This window comes from Rattus rattus, chromosome 2 (assembly GCF_011064425.1).
Source record: "Rattus rattus isolate New Zealand chromosome 2, Rrattus_CSIRO_v1, whole genome shotgun sequence".
NCBI classification, from domain to species: domain Eukaryota; kingdom Metazoa; phylum Chordata; class Mammalia; order Rodentia; family Muridae; genus Rattus; species Rattus rattus.
The window spans coordinates 101,876,201-101,899,510 of record NC_046155.1 but is presented as its reverse complement, the minus strand read 5'-3'; the positions used below and the strand labels follow the sequence as shown (position 1 = coordinate 101,899,510).

Here is a 23,310-nt window from a genome sequence, read left to right as displayed (position 1 = left end):
ACAAGAAGATAGATAGCAATGGAAAAATGTAGCTAGGCATACTATCTCACACCTTGGGTCCCAAAACTTGGGAAGCAGAGGCAATTGGATCTCTGCAAGTCAAATGACACTCATGTCTACATAGCAAGACCCTGTCTCAAAGGAAACCAGAACAGTGAAATTTGAAAATTACCAATGAAATATCAAATAATTTTATCAGTGATTTTGATAAAATTAAATATCGAAGATAAACACAGAAATATGATACATGTGTAATATATCTTCTACTAAATAGCATTTTGAGGGGAAAGTGGCAAATAAGACTAGTTCACCACTACTATGAAAACAACATTCCTCCAACAAAAGTTGCATCAAAAATGTTTTAGTATTCAAAATTTTTGTTTTTGAGAAAAAAAGAAAAGACTTACCACTCGGTCACGAATCTGTTTGGTCTTAACACCATACACCAAGGGATTGACTGTGGGGGACACTAGCAGGTAAAGGATTGCAAAAATTATATGGATACTTGGAGGCACATTCTTGCCAAAGCGATGAGTTAAGAAACTGAACAATGCAGGTGTGTAGAAGGCAAGAATGGTGCACATATGGGCAACACAAGTGCCCAAGGCTTTAGAGCGGGCACTCTGGGAAGAGAGCTGAAATACTGCCTGGAGAATTTTTATGTAGGATGTGGCTATAAGTCCAAGGTCAAATACTGTCACTGAAAGGGCCACCAAGATTCCATATATTCTGTTCACCTGAGTGTTACCACTAGCCATTTTCACCACAGCCATGTGCTCACAATACGCATGATGGATGACATATTTAGTATAGTACAGCAGCCTTTTAACGAGAAGCGGACATGGCATAATCAAAAGAATAGCTCTGCTTAGGCCAACTAGACCGATTTTAATCACCATGGGTGTTGTCAGGATTGATGCATAACGCAGTGGAATGCAGATGGCCACAAAGCGATCGAATGCCATGGCAACTAGGATGGCTGACTCCATGATACACAATGTGTGTATAAAAAACATTTGTGTTAGACAGGCATCGAAATCAATCCAATGTGCATCAAACCAGAAGATGTTGAGCATCTTCAGAGCTGTAGAACAGGTAAGACACATGTCATTCATTGCCAGGATGCAAAGGAAGAAATACATAGGCTGGTGGAGACTTGACTCCAGCTTGACAGTAGCAATGACTATGCTGTTCCCCAGCAGTGTCAGGACAAACAGGAGACAAACAGGGATGCCAATCCAACAGTGAAAGTTTTCCAGACCAGGAATACCGACCAGGAAGAAAGATGCAATTTGATGTGAAGCATTGCCTGCCATGTTAAATTAGGGATGTTTAAAAAAAAGAAGAACGAGGGATGTTGTAAGTGCAAGCTTAATAATGTAGTAACCAGGAAAATGCCCAACAGGCAGAAAATATGAGTGCTAGGTTAATTATAAATGCCTTCCTTGGGCAATCTATCATAATCACTTTATATAACTCACTATGAAACTCACACTGTTCTCAAAACCTTTGTAAACCCTCAGGAAAAAAGTTCAACCTTTAGTGGCACAGGATCTACATTCGGAGGCACAGGATCTGCGTTCACAAAGGAAAATGTTGTATTTACTTATTTCGTTTCCTGATATTGCCATGTAATTTAATCTTATTACGAATATTCCATTTGCTGTTACATTGACAGTTAATAGAAGAGTTATAAGCATAAACATAGAATGTATACACACCAACAATTGGCAAACATTTCAAGAAGTCACTTATTGTAGGAGACTTTTATCCTTAGGAAACCTAGCTCAGTTGTTGAAACTCAAAAAGGTCTAATTAGAATTAAAAAAAATCCAATTACAGAAACAAGTGCTTCGTAACCCATCAGATGTAAGAATTCAATTATAGAAATAAGTGCTTCGTAACCCATCAGAGGTAAGTTTAGATGTATTTTAGGTCAAAAGTGACCACTGTGAAGATTTAAAGGATCTTCTTTATTTCATCTTCCACTTCAGGGCTGGTGATGCTTCATGGTATAAAGAGAATGAATATCTCATCAACAGAGGAGGCTCATCCTATGCCAAGAAAGGATGAAGAAAAACAAAAAAAGAGTTTGATTGGTTATTTCAGTACTATTTTTTTTAGAAGATGTAATGGAGTCTGACATTGTCTGGCATCAATAGGAGAAGCCCTTGGTCCTATGAAGGCTCAATGCCCCAGTGTAGGGGAATTCTAGGGTGGGGAGGTGGAAGTAGTTGGGTGGCTGGGGAACACCCTTATAGAAGCAGGGGGAGGAGAGATGGGATGGGGGAGTTTCAGAGGAGAAACAAGGAAAGGGGAAATGTAAATATATAAAATACTCAATTTTTAAAAAGAAGATGAAGACAGGAAGACAGATCACTTATTAGTTGGCATTAAGTCACCACATTTCTTTTGTAATGAGATGTAATATAAAGAGTAGGCACCTTTCCCCACTGAGCCTTCTAACTAGTGCTTATTTCTTGAAGGTCAGATATCGACCTAGTCTTGCATTCATTTTGATGACTCAGAAGTTTATCATAAGAGATCTAGGATTGGAGCACAAGAAGATCTTGGTTTCAAATTGTAACCTGATAAAATTTTTCCTTAACAGTATTAACTCCATGGGAGGATTTCCTGATGGACAAGTTACTATAAAAATATAAAATTATTTATAAAAGAAAATATAAAAATAATATAACAATTAATTATTTTTGTGCAGTGAGATAGTCTCGAATTATTGTTTATAAGCACATAAGTTAGCCAAAAATAATATAATCATCTTCCTTGCTAGGTACAGGCCCTTCCTCTAGCTCTGGAATGCAACTTTTGTAGTGAGAGTGGGGAACAAAGACTCAGCAATTCAGTGTTACTTTCTGGAACAGTACTAACTGTTTAGGACTCTTTTCCTGACTATATTCTGAAGTGTCTAGCATAGTTGTCTGTCATTCTTGGGTTCTAATTTCCACCTACCAGTCAAACTGCAATATTAACTAGAAGTCTTCTTAACACATCTTTTCAAATATTTTCAATGGGAAGTATTTATGTCTGTATGTGTGCTTAATCATTTGCTCCCCAGGACCAATACAAATTATTTTTTGAGGATTTTGGGGGAGGAGTTGAAAAATTATCAGGGACTTATCAAATACATCAAAAACCTTAGAAAATATTTTCATCATAATAAGAAAACATAGTTTTTTACACTACCACACAGCAGATGAAGCTTACAACAATACATAAATAGAAAAAGTTAATGCAAAAACATGTCTATAGCAGTCTTTAGCAAGTTATAATATGTTTTACTACATCTTTTACTAAACAATTTCTAATTTGTAAGCCTGTGTATGACCTAGTCCTTTGAGTGAGTTGTTATCAACTCTGCACTTTGTCCCTGAAAGAATCAAACACACATGAAGTTAATGGTAACTCAAGGAACATAAGCTGATGCATGGTGTTTTGTGATGGTGAGAAGAAGATTAGCTCACCTAGAAATATAGCCATACAACATAGAAAGGAAACATTGCTAAAATGTAAATAAGTATATTTATCTTTGGCAAATACATGTTGTTGCAATTAAAAAGGTATTTTCTTTCTGATAACTTTACCTGCATGAAGACAATATGCGCAATCTATTTAAAAAAATAAAAGTGATTTCCACAGGGATAAGTGTCTTTGCAGACCTAGTTATGGTCTGCTTTGACCATCAATGTCCTAAGAAGATCATCTTTGTCACCCAAGCTCCCTTCCAATGGAATCTGGAGACAGTCATTTACTGTGGGAGGATCACCATCACCATCACCATCACCATCACCATCACCATCACCACCACCATCACCATCACCAGCAGCAGCAGCAGCAGCAGCAGCAGCAGCAGCAGCAGCAGCAGCAGCAGCAGCAGCAGCAGCAGCAGCAGCAGTAGCAGTAGAAAGGGTGGTACATGAACTGCACTCACCTCTAAATTTCTGCTCACACAATTATTCAACTACTTCCCATCTTCTACAATCTTTATTTTATTGAAAATAAACTTTTTTTACGATATATTTTGGTGAGTTTCCCTTTACCCTATTCCACCCACTGTGCACTCATCCAAATATACACACTTTCTCTCTTTCTTAGAACACGAACACAAGAATTACTTTCATACCAAGTTCCCAGCACCCACATTTGTACTTTCTCAGTCACTGAATCAAATTCCTTACCTGGAACTCCTTCTTTAAGAGTCAATTAAAAGACAAAAGTATATTTTTAAACTAATATAAATTTTACCTTAATTATTATAAAAACATGCATAACCCTTACTGAGTTCCATAAATCTCACATTCCTAACACCACATTACATTTTCTTCTGTGGGAAAACAAGCTACTCAGAAACTTATCTCTGGCTTTACTTGACGCCAGTTTCCCCTCAGCAACTGCTAACTCTATTTCTGCTAGAATTTTTTTTCAAAAAATCATTTTATTCATTTACATTTCAAATAATATCCCCCTCCTCAGTTATCCCTTCACTACCCCATCCCATCTCCCTCATAACCTTTCCCTTTGCCTCTATGAGGATGCTTCTCCACCAACTCACCCACCCCCACCTTATTGCTCTAGCATCCTCCTGCACTGGGGCATCAAACCTCCACAGGACTAAGGGCCTCCCCTCCCACTGATACCAGTTAAGGTCATTATCTGCTAAATATGAATCTGGAACCATGTATCCCTCCAATTTTTTGGTTGGCTCTTACCTTTTGATTTAATCTGCTTTCAGTCTCATTCCTAAGATTTATACACCAAAAAGATTTACAGAAATCTAACAAAGTCACAATAAATTCCTAGGATTCTCTGCATCCTATATACTTGGATAATAATTTCTTGGACATTTTACCTTCTATTTAAAGGTTCTGCTTCTCTATAAATGACTCATTCATCCAGTTATTGTCTAAACACCATTCAATAATCTTCTTGGAATATGTTTTTCCAAATCATTTCTATCATAAATTAATGAACTGAAAGAGTCTTGTGACAAATTAAGAAGGTCCTTCTGTTAATAATAATATATTAAGTAATACTCTACTTCTCTGCCAAGTCAAATTATTAAACACTGTACTACCATTCATATATATGTAGTTCTTTCTTTTCTATTTGACTTTTCTTCATCTTGAACACTGCTTTAATATCTATGATGCAGAGATTATTTACAAAGAACTGTTTCAACATACAGTGCAGACTCTGAGTCAGGTTGATGGCTATAGTTGCTTTGTAATATAGTAGTCCACTTCCCAGGAGGCTCCTTGGATTTGGAGAACTGATGGTCTTTAGAGACAAAAGATCAAAGAAACCAGAATGAACAGAAGAAAACATGGAAAAGCACAATGTCCCTCTGCACCACCATGTTAACCCTGTGAAGTCCACAAAGCTTATAGATAATTAATGAACATCATTCCCTAAAATTGGACTTAGAGTTTTGTGCCACTTCCCCCAGACACAGGGATGAGATTACTCTAGGACTGTGGCTGCTTCTTTCAGTTTTATACATTCAGGATCTGGAGAGATGCTCAACACCTAACAGCAATGGCTGGCAGCGGTCCTGGGTTCAGTTCACAGCACCCACATGGAGACTCACAGCCATCAGTGTCTCTAGTTTCAGAGATATGGCACTCCTTCAGGTTTCTTTGGGCCTCTGGCATGAATGCAGCATGTCTATATACTGGCAGGTAAAACCATCATATACATAATATAGACATAATTTTTACTAAAAGTGGATACATTTAAAGCTACACTATAGGAAAATGTATCATTTTAAATTTTAAACTGCACTTTAATTATTTAGTAAACTATAATCTGGTATTTACACCCTTTATTCATCTCGGTTTCTTGTAACTCACTTATTTTTTTACTTATGTTATATTATTGAGATATGAATTTTTAAGGAAGATTTGGTTTAGGGAAGATCATAAAGTTTATTCATGATAATATCTATAATATCACGCCTTGGAAGTTGTAAATGAGGAAGGGCTACTGACTCATTGAAGTTCATATCTCTAATATTGATACACAAAGTATTAGTTTGGAAAAGATAAATAATAAAACAGTAACAGAGGAAATTAAAAAAATTATTAGATGCTACTACAGAAGCCTAAATCAACAAAACTGGAAAAATCTAGATGATATAAATGGTTTTTTGGACAGATGCCATGTACCAAAATTAAATCAAGAGAAGGTAAACTTTCTAAACCAGCCCATAACCCTTAAGGAAATAGAAGTCATTAAACCCCCACTCCCAATCAAAAACAGCCCAAGGCCAGATAGCTTTAGTGCAGAATTCTACCAGGCCTTCAAAAAAGACCTAATACCAATATTCCTCAAACTATTCCATAAAAGAGAAACGGAACCTAAGGAACACTACCTAATTCATTCTATGAAGCCACGATTACTTTCATACCTAAATCACACAAGGACACAACAGAAAAGAAAAAAGGAAAGAAAGCTTCAGGCCAATTATATACATGAATATTAATACAAAAATACTCAATTTTTGGCAAACAGAATCCAAGAACACATCAAAACTATCATTCACTACAACCAAGTAAGCTTTATTCCAGGGATTCAAGGTTGGTTCAACATTTGAAAAATCCATTAACGTAATCCACTATATAAACAAACTCAAAGGAAAAAATTACATGATCAATAAATGCTGAAAAATCATTAGACAATAAACAACACCCCTCCATTTTAAAAGTATTGGAGAGAGCAGGAAATAAAAGCCAATACCTAAACATAATAAAAGCAATACATAGCAAACCAATAACCAATATCAAAGTAAATGGAGAGATACTTGAAGCAACCCCAATAAAATCAGGGACAAGACAAGGATGTTCACTTTCCCCATATCTATTCAATATAGTACTCATAAGTTCTCACCAAAGTAATAAGACAACAAAAGGAGATCAAAGGGATATGAATTGACAAAGAAGTTAAAGTATAAATGATAGTATACATAAGCAGCTTAAAATTCTGTCAGAGGACTTCTACAGCTGATAAACAACTTTAGCAAGGTGGCTGGATATAAAATTAACTCAAATAAATCAGTAGCCTTCATTTATACAAAAGGTAAATGGGCTGAGAAAGAAATTAGAGAAGCATTACCCTTCACAACAATTGATAATATAAATATATAATATAAAATAACTTGAGGAAACTCTAACCAAACAAATGAAATATCTGTATGATAAGAACTTCAAGTCTCTCAAGAAAGAAATTGAAAAAGACCTCGGTAAATCAAGAGATCTCCCATGTTTGTGCATGGATAGAATTATCATAATACAAAAAAGCAATCTACAGATTCAACACAATCCACATCAAAATCCCAACACAATTCTTCAAAAATATGGAAAGAGCAATTCTCAAATATATCTGGAAAAACAAAATCCCCAGAATAGTGTAAACAATTCTTAACAATGAAAGAATTCCTAGGGGATCCACCATCCCTGACCTCAAGTTCTACTACAGAACAATAGTGATAAAAACTGCATGATATTGACACAGAGACAGACAGGTTGATCAATGGAATAGAATTGAAGACAGAGAAATAAAACTACACACTTACAAACACTTGATCTTTGACAAAGAAGTCAAAAATATACAATGGAAAAAAGAGCAAATTTTCAATAAATGGTGCTGGCTTGACTGTCTGTATGTAGCAGAATGAAAATAGATCCATATTTGTCACCTTGCCCAAAGCTCAATTCCAAGTGGATCAAGGATCTCAACATAAAGCCAGATACACTGACTCTAATAGAAGAGGAAGTATTAAAGGGCCTGGAACTCATTGGCACAGCGGGGACATTTCCTAAACAGAACTCCAATGGCTCACGCTTTGAGATCAAGAAGTGTTAAATGGGACCTCACAAAACTGGAAAGCTTCTGTAAGGCAAAGGGGATATTCAATAGGACATGTTGGCAACCAATGGATTGGGAGAAAATCTCCACTAACCCTACATCCAGCAGAGGTCTATCATACAGAAGCTAACTTCCAAAAAACCAAATAACCCAGTTTTGTTTTGTTTTGTTTTTTAAAAAATGGGGTATAAAATTAAACTGAGAATTCACAATAGTGGAATCTCAAAGGGCTGAGAAGCACTTAAACAATTGTTCAAACTACTTAGTGATTAGGGAAATGCAAATTAAAACAACTCTGAGATTCTACCTTATACCATTCAGAATGGCTAAGATCAAAAATTCAGGTAACAGCCCAAGTTGGCAAGGATGTAGAGAAAGAGGAACACTTCTCCATTGCCAGTGGCATTGCAAACTGGTATGGCCACTCTGGAAATCAATCTGGAGGTTCCTCAGAAAATTGGAAATGGATCTACTTGAAGACCCAGCTATAGAAATCAGGCATATATCCAAAAGATGACACACCATACCACAAGGGCACATGCTTGACTATGTTCATAGCTGCCTTATTTGTGGTAGCCAGAAGCTGGAAACAACCCAGATGTCCCACAAAGGAAGACTGGATATAGAAAATGTGGTTCATTTACGCAATGGAATACTATTTAGCTATTAAGAAGGAATATACCATGAGTTTTGCAAGCAAATTGATGGAATCAGAAAATATCATCCTTAGTGATATAATTCACACCCAGAAGGCCATACATGATATGTACTCACTAATAAGTGGATTTTAGCGATAAAAGTGCAGAATACCCAGGACACAATTCACAAAACTCAAGGTTAACAAGCCTGAATGACCCAAGTGGGGATGTCTCAATCCTACCTGGGAGGGAGAAGAAACAGTCACGGGAAACAGAGGGAGAAAAGGAACTGTGTGGGAGAGAGGACAGGGAGGAGAAGAGGGAAAATACTCAGGTATTGGGGCAAAGACTACTGAATCCCTGATGGCCAGCAAAAAGAATGGAAACAGGCAACCTAGGGAGGTAGGAGGTGGGGGGACCTTCTAGAATGTCCTGGAGACCTGGGAGGTGAGAAATTACCAGTATTCAAAGGGAGGTACATTGGATGGAGTACTCTACAGTGGGGAGGGGGAACTTGTAAATTCCACCTCCAGTGGAGGGAAAGGACATTCTTCCCACAGTTAAAACTCTGATCCAGAATTGTTCCCGTCTGAAGGAACTGCAGTGACATTAATAGAGAAAAGTATGAAAGAAAGAAGGTCCAATGACAGACCGAAATTGGGATCCAGCTCAAAAGGAGGCCCCAGGTCCTGACACTATTACTGATGCTGTAGTGTGCTTGCAGACAGGAGTCTACCATGGCTGCCCTATGAGAAGCCTAACACACATCGGAAAGAGTCAGAGGGAGATAGTAGCACCCAACCGATGGACAGAAGCTGGATACCCATGTGATTGAACTGGAAAAAGGCTGGAAGAAGCTAAGGAGAAGGGCGGCCCCATGAGAAGACTAGCATTCTCAGCTGACCTCGATCCCTGAGCCCTCAGACACTGAGTTCCCAACCAGGTAGCATACACCAGCATATGAGGCCCTTGATACAGACAGCAGAGGACTGTAAGAGAAGATGCACCTAACTCCCAAGAGACTTGAAGCCCTAGGGTGTAGGGAGGCCTGGTAGTGTAGGGGTTGGGAGTGGGAACACCCTCTTGGAGGGGTGGTGACTTATGGGATGGGGAGTAGTCGGGAGGTAGACCAGGAGGTAGGTGCAGTCTGGACTATAAAACAGGATTAAATAATAAAAATAAAATTTTAATTCTATTCATAGTTTACTTTCATTCTTATACTACCTGTAAGCAACTAATGAAAGACAGATATGGTGAGACTGAGTTAAGTGGAACAGAATAGAAAGTCTTGGGAAGAAAAGGTACATACATCAAGTAGAGGAACCAAGCCAGCAGTTTCAGTTTAGAAGGAAAAAGATGGTGATTATCCTAGGTTGTCACAAGATGTAGAAGTGTTGACTATGCCATGAATATGGTTATATATGTTGGCTCTTTTGTTGGCCTTTTCAGCTGCTCTTTCTCTTGCGTGTTCTGGGACCAAAGAAATGGATACCTGGGACAGAGGTGACATAGGTAGAGGCCATCTTTAGGCATAGCTATAATAACTTTGTAATCTCCTCAGAACTCTGATGGGGGGAATGGGGATGTTTATGTCCTTTTTATTTAGAGACCATAGGTTTAAGAGGTTGTTCAGTCAATGAGGCTGAACAATAATCTGAATAAATCTATAATGAGACTCAATAATTGCTTTATGTACCAGATACCTCTGCAGTCTTTAAATTCAAGCCCCCAAACCTCAACTTTTAGTTTATTTCTTCACTCTTTATGCATTCATTTTTACTAAATATAATCTGAAGCCTGGAAAATTCTCAAAAAGTTAAGAGCTCTTACTGCTATTCCAGAATACTTGATATTTGATTCCCAGCATTCACATAGAGAGGCTCACGACCATCTATAACTCCAGAACTAAGGAATCCAATACCCTCTTCTGGCCTGTAAAAGCACTGCATACGTGTGGCATACACTCAAATACATGAGTAAACATCATAAAAGTGGAGATTAAAGATTTGGTGTGTGAATTTTCTATATCCATTTTATACCATAATCATCACAATATCATGCTAATTGTTTTGTTTATTCATTATAGTTTTTATTTTAAAAAATTGTTTTTATAAGCTACTGGTCCAAAACATACAGAAACTCCAGGACTCAATGAGAAGATCAAACCTAAGGATAATAGGTATAGAAGAGAGTGAAGACTCCCAGCTCAAAGGACCAGTAAATATCTTCAACAAAATCATAGAAAAAAACTTCCCTAACCTAAAAAAAGAGATACCCATAGGCATACAAGAAGCCTACAGAATTCCAAATAGATTGGACCAGAAAAGAAACACATCCCGTCACATAATAGTCAAAACACCAAACGCACAAAATAAGGAAAGAATATTAAAAGCAGTAAGGAAAAGGTCAAGTAACATATAAAGGCAGACCTATCAGAATCACACCAGACTTTTCGCCAGAAACTATGAAGGCCAGAAGATCCTGGACTGATGTCATACAGACCCTAAGAGAACACAAATGCCAGCCCAGGCTACTGTATCCTAAAACTCTCAATTAACATAGATGGAGAAACCAAGATATTCCATGACAAAACCAAATTTACAATATCTTTCTACAAATCCAGCACTACAAAGGATAATAAATGGTAAAGCCCAACATAAGGAGGCAAGCTATACCCAAGAAGAGGCAAGAAACTAATCGTTTTGGCAACAAAACAAAGAGAAGAAAAGCACACAAACATAACACATCCACGTATGAATATAACAGGAAGCAATAATCACTATTCCTTAATATCTCTCAACATCAATGGCCTCAACTCCCCAATAAAAAGACATAGATTAACAAACTGGATACGCAACGAGGACCCTACATTCTGCTGCCTACAGGAAACACACCTCAGAGACAAAGACAGACACTACCTCAGAGTGAAAGGCTGGAAAACAACTTTCCAGGCAAATGGTCGGAAGAAGCAAGCTGGAGTAGCCATTCTAATATCAAATAAAGTCAATTTTCAACTAAAAGTCATCAAAAAAGATAAGGAAGGACACTTTATATTTATCAAAGGAAAAATCCACCAAGATGAACTCTCAATCCTAAATATCTATGCCCCAAATACAAGGGCACCTACATACGTAAAAGAAACCTTACTAAAGCTCAAAAACACACATTGCACCTCACACAATAATAGTAGGAGACTTCAACACCCCTCTCATCAATGGACAGATCATGGAAACAGAAATTAAACAGAGACGTAGACAGACTAAGAGAAGTCATGAGCCAAATGGACTTAACGGATATTTATAGAACGTTCTACCCTAATGCAAAAGGATATACCTTCTTCTCAGCTCCTCATGGTACTTTCTCCAAAATTGACCATATAATTGGTCAAAAAACGGGCCTCAACAGGTACAGAAAGATAGAAATAATCCCATGCGTGCTATCGGACCACCACGGCTTAAAGCTGGTCTTCAATAACAATAAGGGAAGAATGCCCACATATACGTGGAAATTGAACAATGCTCTACTCAATGATAACCTGGTCAAGGAAGAAATAAAGAAAGAAATTAAAAACTTTTTAGAATTTAATGAAATGAAAACAACATACCCAAACTTATGGGACACGGCGAAAGCTGTGCTAAGAGGAAAACTCATAGCGCTGAGTGCCTGCAGAAAGAAACAGGAAAGAGCATATGTCAGCAGCTTGACAGCACACCTAAAAGCTCTAGAACAAAAAGAAGCAAATACACCCAGGAGGAGTAGAAGGCAGGAAATAATCAAACTCAGAGCTGAAATCAACCAAGTAGAAACAAAAAGGACCATAGAAAGAATCAACAGAACCAAAAGTTGGTTCTTTGAGAAAATCAACAAGATAGATAAACCCTTAGCCAGATTAACGAGAGGACACAGAGAGTGTGTCCAAATTAACAAAATCAGAAATGAAAAGGGAGACATAACTACAGATTCAGAGGAAATTAAAAATATCATCAGATCTTACTATAAAAGCCTATACTCAACAAAACTTGAAAATCTGCAGGAAATGGACAATTTCCTAGACAGATACCAGGTACCGAAGTTAAATCAGGAACAGATAAACCAGTTAAACAACCCCATAACTCCTAAGGAAATAGAAGCAGTCATTAAAGTTCTCCCAACCAAAAAGAGCCCAGGTCCAGACGGGTTTAGTGCAGAATTCTATCAGACCTTCATAGAAGACCTCATACCAATATTATCCAAACTATTCCACAAAATTGAAACAGATGGAGCACTACCGAACTCCTTCTATGAAGCCACAATTTCTTATACCTAAACCACACAAAAGACCCAACAAAGAAAGAGAACTTCAGACCAATTTCCCTTATGAACATCGACAAAAAAATACTCAACAAAATTCTGGCAAACCGAATCCAAGAGCACATCAAACAATCATCCACCATGATCAAGTAGGTTCATCCCAGGCATGCAGGATGGTTTAATATACGGAAAACCATCAACGTGATCCATTATATAAACAAACTGAAAGAACAAAACCACATGATCATTTCATTAGATGCTGAGAAAGCATTTGACAAATTCAACACCCCTTCATGATAAAAGTCCTGGAAAGAATAGGAATCCAAGGCCCATACCTAAACATAGTAAAAGCCATATACAGCAAACCAGTGGCTAACATTAAAACTAAATGGAGAGAAACTTGAAGCAATCCCACTAAAATCAGGGACTAGACAAGGCTGCCCACTCTCTCCCACTTATTCAATATAGTTCTTGGAAGTTCTAGCCAGAGCAATCAGACAACAAAAAGGAGGTCAAGGGGATACAGATCGGAAAAGAAGAAGTCAAAATATCACTATTTGCAGATGATATGATAGTATATTTAAGTGATCCCAAAAGTTCCACCAGAGAACTACTAAAGCTGATAAACAACTTCAGCAAAGTGGCTGGGTATAAAATTAACTCAAATAAATCAGTAGCCTTCCTCTACACAAAAGAGAAACAAGCCGAGAAAGAAATTAGGAAACGACACCCTTCATAATAGACCCAAATAATATAAAGTACCTCGGTGTGACTTTAACCAAGCAAGAAAAAGATCTGTACAATAAGAACTTCAAGACTCTGAAGAAAGAAATTGAAGAAGACCTCAGAAGATGGAAAGATCTCCCATGCTCATGGATTGGCAGGATTAATATAGTAAAAATGGCCATTCTGCCAAAAGCGATCTACAGATTCAATGCAATCCCAATCAAAATACCAATCCAATTCTTCAAAGAGTTAGACAGAACAATTTGCAAATTCATCTGTAATAACAAAAACCCAGGATAGCTAAAACTATCCTCAACAATAAAAGGACTAGTGGGGGGAATCACTATCCCTGAACTCAAGCAGTATTACAGAGCAATAGTGATAAAAACTGCATGGTATTGGTACAGAGACAGACAGATAGACCAATGGAACAGAATTGAAGACCCAGAAATGAACCCACACACCTATGGGCACTTGATTTTTGACAAAGGAGCCAAATCCATCCAATGGAAAAAAGATAGCATTTTCAGCAAATGGTGCTGGTTCAACTGGAGGTCAACATGTAGAAGAATGCAGATCGATCCATGCTTATCACCCTGTACAAAGCTTAAGTCCAAGTGGATCAAGGACCTCCACATCAAACCAGACACACTCAAACTAATAGAAGAAAAACTAGGAAGCATCTGGAACACATGGGCACTGGAAAAAATTTCCTGAACAAAACACCAATGGCTTATGCTCTAAGATCAAGAATCGACAAATGGGATCTCATAAAAACTACAAAGCTTCTGTAAGGCAAAGGACACTGTGGTCAGGACAAACGGCAAAACCAACAGATTGGGAAAAGATCTTTACCAATCCCACAACAGATAGAGGCCTTATATCCAAAATATACAAAGAACTCAAAAGTTAGACCAAGAGGGGAGACAAATAACCTATTAAAAAAATGGGGTTCAGAGCTAAACAAAGAATTACAGCTGAGGAATGCCGAATGGCTGAGAAACACCCAAAGAAATGTTCAACATCTTTAGTCATCAGGGAAATGCAAATCAAAACAACCCTGAGATTTCACCTCACACCAGTGAGAATGGCTAAGATCAAAAACTCAGGTGACAGCAAATGCTGGCGAGGATGTGGAGAAAGAGGAACACTCCTCCATTGTTGGTGGGATTGCAGACTGGTACAACCATTCTGGAAATCAGTCTGGAGGTTTCTCAGAAAATTGGACATTGAACTGCCTGAGGATCCAGCTATACCTCTCTTGGGCATATACCCAAAAGATGCCCCAACATATAAAAAAGACACGTGCTCCACTATGTTCATCGCAGCCTTATTTATAATAGCCAGAAGGTGGAAAGAACCCAGATGCCCTTCAACAGAGGAATGGATACAGAAAATGTGGTACATCTACACAATGGAATATTACTCAGCTATCAAAAACAACGACTTTATGAAATTCGTAGGCAAATGGTTGGAACTGGAAAATATCATTCTGAGTGAGCTAACCCAATCACAGAAAGACATACATGGTATGCACTCACTGATAAGTGGCTATTAGCCCAAATGCTTGAATTACCCTAGTGGCCTAGAACAAATGAAACTCAAGACGGATGATCAAAATGAAGGTTTCCCTTCTTTAAAAGGGGAACAAGAATACCCTTGGCAGGGAAGAGAGAGGCAAAGATTAAAACAGAGACTGAAGGAACACCCATTCAGAGCCTGCCCCACATGTGGCCCATACATATAGAGCCACCCAATTAGACAAGATGGATGAAGCAAAGAAGTGCAGACCGACAGGAGCCGGATGTAGATCGAACCTGAGAGACACAGCCAGAATACAGCAAATACAGAGGCGAATGCCAGCAGCAAACCACTGAACTGAGAACGGGACCCCTGCTGAAGGAATCAGAGAATGAACTGAAGAGTTTGAAGGGGCTTGAGACCCATATGTACAACAATGCCAAGCAAACCAGAGCTTCCAGGACCAAGCCACTACCTAAAGACTATACATGGACTGACCCTGGACTCTGACCTCATAGGTAGCAATGAATATCCTAGTAAGAGCACCAGTGGAAGGAGAAGCCCTGGTCCTGTTAAGACTGAACCCCAGTGAACTAGGACTGTCGGGGGAGGCGGCAATGGGGGGAGGGTGGGAGGGGAACACCCATAAGGAAGGGGGGAGGAAGGGGATGTTTGCCAAATGTACATAAGAAATACTCAAGTTAATAAAAAAATACAAAAAAAAAAAAAAAAAAGAAAAAAAAAAAAAAAAAAAAAAAAAAATTGTTTTTATGACAATTCAGATTCATTCATGTTTCTTTAATCCTATAAATTATAAACTTTTTGTTTAATTTTGCCTTTATAAGTATATTATGATTTGGATGCAATATGTCACCCGCTGCCTTGTCTGAGAGATTACTCCGAGACTGTCACTGTTCGGAGGGGCTACAGAACTGGAGCCTTGCAGTTGATGTGTGCCACCAAACTTTGAGGTTTGCACTCTGGTCATTGTTTCATACTTATCTCTTGCTTTTTTTATTTTTTATTTTTAGGGACTTTTAAAATTATGGTGTGTGTGTGTGTGTGTGTGTGTGTGTGTGTGTCTGTGTGTCTGTGTGTCTGTGTCTGTGTCTGTGTCTCTGTGTGTGTGTGTGTCTGTGTGTGTGTCTGTGTCTGTATCTGTGTCTGTGTGTGTGTGTGTCTGTGTCTGTGTCTGTATCTGTGTCTGTGTGTGTGTGTGTGTGTGTGTGTGTGTGTGTGTGTGTGTCTCTGTGTCTGTGTGTGTATGTGTCTCTCTGTTTGTCCGTGTCTCTGTGTCTGTCTGTGTCTGTGTGTGTGTGTGTGTGTGTATGCGTGTGCGTCTGCGTGTGCATGCACGCACATGTGCATGCGCATGTAAACCTGCATGTACAAATACCTAAGGGAACTGAAATCATTGCTTCAAGATTTGCTTTTATCGATGGCTACCAAATGTAATGAATAAAAATTCACCAACATTAGAATAACAGAGTATGAGTTTTACCTAGGCCTTCTGCACATATGTTATGTTGTGTCTCTTGGTCTTCAAGTAGGACTCCTAACAGTCAGAGCAGGAGTCTTCTCTGACTCTGTTGTGTGCCTTTGGGACCCTTTCCTCCTACTGTGCTGCCTCAATAAGAGGGTGTGCCTAGTCTTACTGCAACTTGATATGCTGTGGGAGGCCTGCCCTTTTCTGAAGAGAAAGGGAGAAGAAGTACATGGGGGGAGGGAAGGCAGAGGGAAAGACTGGAAGAAACAGAGGGAGAGAAAATGTGGTTGAGATGTAATGATAATTATTTAATTAAATTTAAAAAACAAAATAGCAGAGAACAACATTTTACATTTAAAAACTTCAGGGACATGACAAGGCTTTACCCCCCCCTTATCTATTCAATATAGTACTGAGAGTTCTAGCTAGAGCAAGAGACAACAAAAGGAGATCAAGGAGATACAAATTGACAAAGAACTCAAGGAATCACTCTTAGCAGATGATATGATATTATACATAAGCAAAATTCAATGAGAGAATTTCTATAGCTGTTAAACAACTTCAGCAAAGTGGCTGGATAGAAAATGAGCTCAAATAAATCAGTAGCCTTCCATTATACAAATGATAAACAGGCTGAGAACAAAAATAGGGAAATAACACGATTCACAATAGTCACAAATATAAAATATCTTGGGGTAACTCTAACTAAGCAAGTGAAAGACCTGTATGACAAGAACTTCAAGTCTCAGAAGAAAAAATAGAAGACCTCAGAAAATGGAAAGATTTGGAAAAAAAATCCTCACTAACTCCACATCTGATTGAGGGCAAATATCCAAAATATATAAAGAACTCAGGAAGCTAACCACCAAAACAAACAAACTAACGAACAAACAACCCAATCAAAACTGGGGTATAGAATTAAACTGAGAATTCACAACAGAGGAATGGCGAAGATCTGAGAAGCACTTAAAGAAGTGTTGGAACTCCGTAGTGATTAGGGAAATGCAAATCAAGAAGACCCTAAGACTCCACCTTACTCCAATCAGAATAGCCAAGGTCAAAAACTCAGGTGACAGCACATGTTGGTGAGGACATGGAGAAAGAGGAGCACTCCTCCATTGCCGATGGGATTACAAACTGGTACAACCACTCTGGAAATCAATCTGGAGGTTCCTCTGAAAGTTGGAAACAGATCTACCTATAGACCCAGCTATACAATTCCTGGGCAAATATTCGAAAATATGCCTCACCATGCCACAAGAGCGCATGCACCATTATGTTCACAGCAGCCTTATTTGTGATAGCCAGAAGCTGGAATCAACCCAGATGTCCCACGACAGAAGAATGGATACAGAAAATGTAGTTCATTTACACAACGGAATACTATTCAGCTGTTAAGAACAAGGACATCATGAATTTTGCAGGCAAATGGATTGAATTAGGAAATATCCTGAGTGAGGTAACTCAAACTTTAAAGAAGAAACATAGTATGTACTCAGTAAAAGTGTATTAGCTCCAAAAGTACAGAATACTCAGGACTAAATCCACAGAACTCGAGAAGGTTAACAAGCCAAAGGGCCCAAGTGAGGATACGTCCATTACTTCCATTCCACTTAGGAAGGAGAAGAAACCAGAGGGCAGAGGTAGGGAGGGAACTGAGTGGAAAGGGGAGGGGAAGGGGAAGGAGCAAAAGGGAACATGATCAGTTATTGGGGGGATCAGCTGTGAAGTTTCAAGGGTCAGCAGAATGAATGGGGTTATGAGGACATCTTGGAGACAGTGGGAAGGTGCTGCGGGGCAGGGAGGAATGAGATAAGGAACTGTTGGAGGTCAGAACAAAAGGTTCATATTAACTGGACTGTGAGGAAAGATTAAAGATAATAAAAAAAATGAGGAAACCTCAAAAAATACTTTTTTCAAACACCTACAGAGTTTCTTGCTACAAAATGTTTTGTGGGGCATATAGCAGGAAGTAAGCACCTAGACAGGGTTTGCTACTATTGTAAGTGATAGTTTTCAAATACCGGCTTTTAGCTAGTGCTAAGAGTCTCCATAATTTTAATAAATCCTATAGTGCTAAATACAGATATGGAGCTCTACCACAGAGGATTAATGAACAACTTTATTAAATTAGTTTCTTAAATCTGATGAACACTAAATACTTTTAAAGCACATAGTTGTGATATTTATCTACAAATGTTCTTCTCATTTGTCTTTCAACTATGTTGTCATACATAATGCATAGTAACTAAAATAAATTGTATTCCACATAAATCTTTAAAGGATTGCTATAGTGTTGACACAAAGTCATTGGCCTAGGAATGGTTGAAATATACAAGAACTGTGGCTTTGGAACACCAAGTCCTCGGTAGAAAAGTTGGTGGTCATGGTAGCTCCACAGTTAGTTAAACTGATGGGTAGTTGTGTTACTGCTCTTTGGAAGACACAGAGATTCCATGTCTAAACACATGGAGATAAAAAAACAGTTGCAGTTATGTGCAAACATCTGGATATAAAAGCATGCATGTGGCCCTATAGATTCCCCAATGCTGGTATGAAAATTGAACTAATCTGCTTCCATTTCACAATGCATGCTCACTCTCTAGAGAGAGTACCATGCTGCTCAATGGTAGTGGAGTATAAATTAAAGACTAAAACTATATACAATGTTATATGGATGCTAACAGATAAATTTGGTAGAAATATACATCCTAAAATTTACAGGATATCCCAGATTTTATACAGGGTCAGCAACATTTAGTTCTGATGTCCATGAAAGAAAATAATTTCACCAAGGTTATGAAGCTCAGAGTATTTTAATGTTTGTATTTATTGTTACTTTGGCCTTATAGCATACTACATGAAGTAATTTCAATGTGTACGGTCATATATTGCTTCTTCTCCCTCTATTCTACCTGTTCAACATACACAATTTAAAAATAAAATTTGCCTTTGAAGGCATTACTTTTGTCATGACTATTATAAAATATTATTGATCCCATATATAATGCTCATATTCATTGTAAATAATATTCTTTAAGGAGCTGGAGAGAAAGCACGGCAGTTAAGAATGCTAACTTTTCTGCAGAGGACCAAGGTTTGATTCCCTGACTGCAGATGGTGGCTCATGACTATCTGTAAATACAGTTCCAGAGAAATCTATATCCTCTTTTGGCCTCAGTGGGCACAAGCCTCTTGTGTGATGTATATTCATGCAGGCAAGCAAGCATTCATACACATCAAATAAAACTAAATAGAATTTTAAAAATGTCTTCATGAAGTCAATTTGATTTTAAAGATGTATCAGATTACAAAGTGAATCATTACATTTTGAAATTTGTATCTCTTGCTTCATTTTATATTCCAACTGTCAAGATCAATATTTTTAGGATGGGCTAGTAAGCAAGACTAAGATAAGAACAAATGGGTAAACAGATGCAAACACACCAAAATTAAGGTGAAAACAAAATTTTTGGGTATTTCAGGGTAACATCAGGTGCTTAAATTTGAAGATTTTAGTTTTAAATTATTAAAGTAGATTTTATTATATAAAATGTGGCTACTTGACAACTATAGATAATAAAATGAATATACAAACGAGTATTTTTTCAAGTACTAATTTATTTCACAATATTTTACATACAGTAACTTTAAGTCCTCGTTAACAAGCATAGTCCAATTGCAACGATTCCTATTTAATAGCTAGAAAATGTATATGAAAATACATTGTCACATTATGAATTCTGATTCATAGGACTTGAGTTTTAACTTACCTTTCTGTCTTGTTTGCTTGCTTGCATGCCTCTTTTTTGTTAGGGTAATGACCTAAGAAATCCCAAATAAACTTTGAAAGTGCTATTATCCTAATCTATACATCAACACAGACTAAACAACTTCAAAATTATAAAAAGTAATGGCTTTGAACATTGCAGAGAGGTCTAGATGAATATTTAAAGACCCATGCTATCTGTTTCCTGTTTTAAGAAAACCTTGTAAGAGCTTACATATGTTTTAATAGTTACTCTAAATTATTATTAAGACATATTTAATTCAATGGACTACAATATTCACTTCACATAGTCACATGACAACTTGAAAATTGTCAAAAATCACTCTCGGCTTTCTTTAAAATTGAACTTACTGGGTAGCAATTTAGGTTACTGTTAATAGTGTTTCTTTGCATGTACCAGGACCTAGGCTTGGTCTCAAACAACAAAAAAAAAAAAAAAAAAAAAGAAAGAAGAAGAAGAAAAGAAAAAAGAAAGAAAGAAGAAAGAAAGAAAGAAAACAAAGGTTAAATGATGAAAATTTGAGGCTGCCCTGTATATTCCTTAAGAAACTGAAAGTCAGATAGGGAAGAGACATATATATATATATATATATATATATATATATATATATATTAATTCCATGAGTATTGATTAATGCCTACTCTAAGCTACTGTGATGCTCATTCTAGATAACAATTCATTATAGACATATTTACATACATAATAATTGTAGAAGATATTGTATCAAGAGGCAAAGGAATATCAAGTCATGATGTTCATAGATAAATCATCTGGAACAAAGTTTGAGCATGGAAGTGGGAGAGGATAATTGGCACTGGTTACCAGCACACTTGCCCTCTAAGATATTCATAACTGAGGGAGATTTATGAAGCATATGTAGAAACAGGCTTTCCAAACACAGTAGACAGAGCATGTTCCTCCAGAACCTTGTTGTGATGATTTGTTGACTTGTTTCTGCTTTTGTTGACATCTCTATATGCAATATAGCTGGAACAAACAACTTACCATGATTCACATCGCAAGTGCTGATGCCTGTCTTGTCTTGATGACTTGCTTACATTGTAATAGAGTTGATTTTGGGAGAACAAATCAAATGGAGGATTCCTTGTCGGATCTGTTTGGTCTTCACACTATAGATGATTGGGTTGAGCACTGGTGGCACCAATAAGTAGATATGAGCCATGAAGATGTGAATGAGGGGAGAGGAATGTTTGGCAAAACGATGAACAATAGATAATCCTATCATGGGCACATATAGAATGAGCACAGCACAAATATGGGATGCACATGTGTTGAGGGCCTTAAGTCTACCCTCACGGGATGCAATTTTTAACACTGAGTGAAGGATTAAAACGTAAGATACAAAAATGCCCAGGGAGTCCATGCCCCACAGCAATGTGATGAGTACTAGTCCATATATAACATTAAATCTGATGTCAGCACAAGCCAGGCGGATCATGTCCTGATGCAAACAATAGGAATGAGAAAGGACATGGGAGCCACAGAAGGGAAAGAAGGCGAGACGGGCCACAAGTGGAATTATCAAAATAGAACTTCTGAGCAGAGCAGCAGTTCCAATCTTGGCGATAAGTTTCGGCGTGAGAATGGTAGCATATCGCAGGGGATGGCAGATAGCCACATAACGGTCAAGGGCCATGGCTAAGAGCACAGAGGATTCGGTGAAGGAAAAAGTATGAATCAGAAACATTTGGACCACACAAATATTAAACTGGATCTCTCGGGAAATAGACCACAAGACCCTAAAAAGTGAAATCATCGTGGGCAGGGACATGGCCATGTCAGTGAGTGAAAGCATAGCGAGGAAGTAATACATGGGCTCGTGGAGCCTGGCATCTGTGCGCACAATGTGCAGAATCATACAGTTGCCTGTTATTCCGATAAGGTAAAGAAAGCAAAATGGAATGGAAATCCAGTGGTGAAATTCCTCATAGCCAGGGATGCCTGTGAGGTAGAATGTAGAGGACACAATTGTGCTGGAGTTTGAGGTTGCCATTGGGCTGATTGTTAGAGCACAATCCAATTCCACGGCTATTCTCTAATGTGGGAGGCCTTGACAAGGTCAAGATCTGTGTCAGGGAGTAAAGGGAGAGGACAGCCAGTGAGAAGAGCAATAATTTTAAAAAGACTTCAGTGCTTATATATACTTACTCCTCAGTCCATTCTTCATTTCTACTTCATCATCTTTATTTCATTGTTAGTTAACATCAAAGTAAAATATCTGCTGCCATCAAGGCCTTCCTTCTACTCAGCTTCCCAAATGCAAGCCCATTAAAGACCCTCTGATCTTGAGGGTGAGAGAAGAGGGAACCTTAAAAAACAGCAGAGTACAACAATATGACAGTAGATGTTGGTATTAACTGAGGAAGAATGTGAATGAGCTTGGATACTGACTGGAGGAAAGCCACTGAGAAGGAAAGTGAATGACAGAAAAGTTTAATGATTCATAAGTATGAAGATTCCTTGATGAAATTAATCACTTTGCATAGTACATACACACACACACACACACACAGAGGGGGAGAGAGAGAGAGAGAGAGAGAGAGAGAGAGAGAGAGAGAGAGAGAGAGAGAGAATAAATCACTAAAATTATCTAATATTTCCTCTTGGCACTCTTCCTTTCTGACACCTTCCCTCCTCCCTTCTGTTTTTCAGCACCCTTTCTGTGTTTTCTTGTATCCTCCCATTTATAGGTCTCCCAACCTCACATACTTTGTAGAAGAGTTCTTCTCCCTGTGAAGGACCATTCTACCTCTGAAAGAAAGCAGAATGAATTAATAAGGCCCCCTGTAGTCCTTACAGAGGATTCAGCATACATGCAGGAGAGAGGCTGTAACCCTATCAGTGCCTACATTTCAATTTTTTGTACCACTACCAACCAGATCAGGATTGTGGCAGGATGTTACAATTTAAGTGTAATGGATAATGAATTCTCTCGAGATTTTTTAATATGTGTTGT

At 38.0% G+C, this 23,310-nt stretch overlaps 2 protein-coding genes across 2 annotated transcripts; both read right to left on the bottom strand.

Annotated features, from left to right (window-relative positions):
- Nucleotides 1-368: 368 nt before the first annotated feature.
- LOC116894018 (putative olfactory receptor 52P1) lies at nt 369-1,316 on the bottom strand. The gene has a single exon (XM_032895733.1). The coding sequence runs from the start codon at nt 1,314-1,316 to the stop codon at nt 369-371; it is 948 nt and encodes a 315-aa protein (XP_032751624.1).
- A 20,071-nt stretch (nt 1,317-21,387) lies between these two features.
- On the bottom strand, nt 21,388-22,347 carry LOC116894017 (olfactory receptor 51G2-like). Its single transcript, XM_032895732.1, has one exon. It carries the CDS (start codon nt 22,345-22,347, stop codon nt 21,388-21,390), a length of 960 nt encoding a protein of 319 aa, XP_032751623.1.
- Between the last annotated feature and the right edge of the window lie 963 nt (nt 22,348-23,310).

Excerpts from the sequence above, each read along its gene's own strand:
- LOC116894018 (XM_032895733.1), bottom strand. The coding sequence starts at position 1,316 with ATGGCAGGCAATGCTTCACATCAAATTGCATCTTTCTTCCTGGTCGGT.
- LOC116894017 (XM_032895732.1), bottom strand. The coding sequence starts at position 22,347 with ATGGCAACCTCAAACTCCAGCACAATTGTGTCCTCTACATTCTACCTC.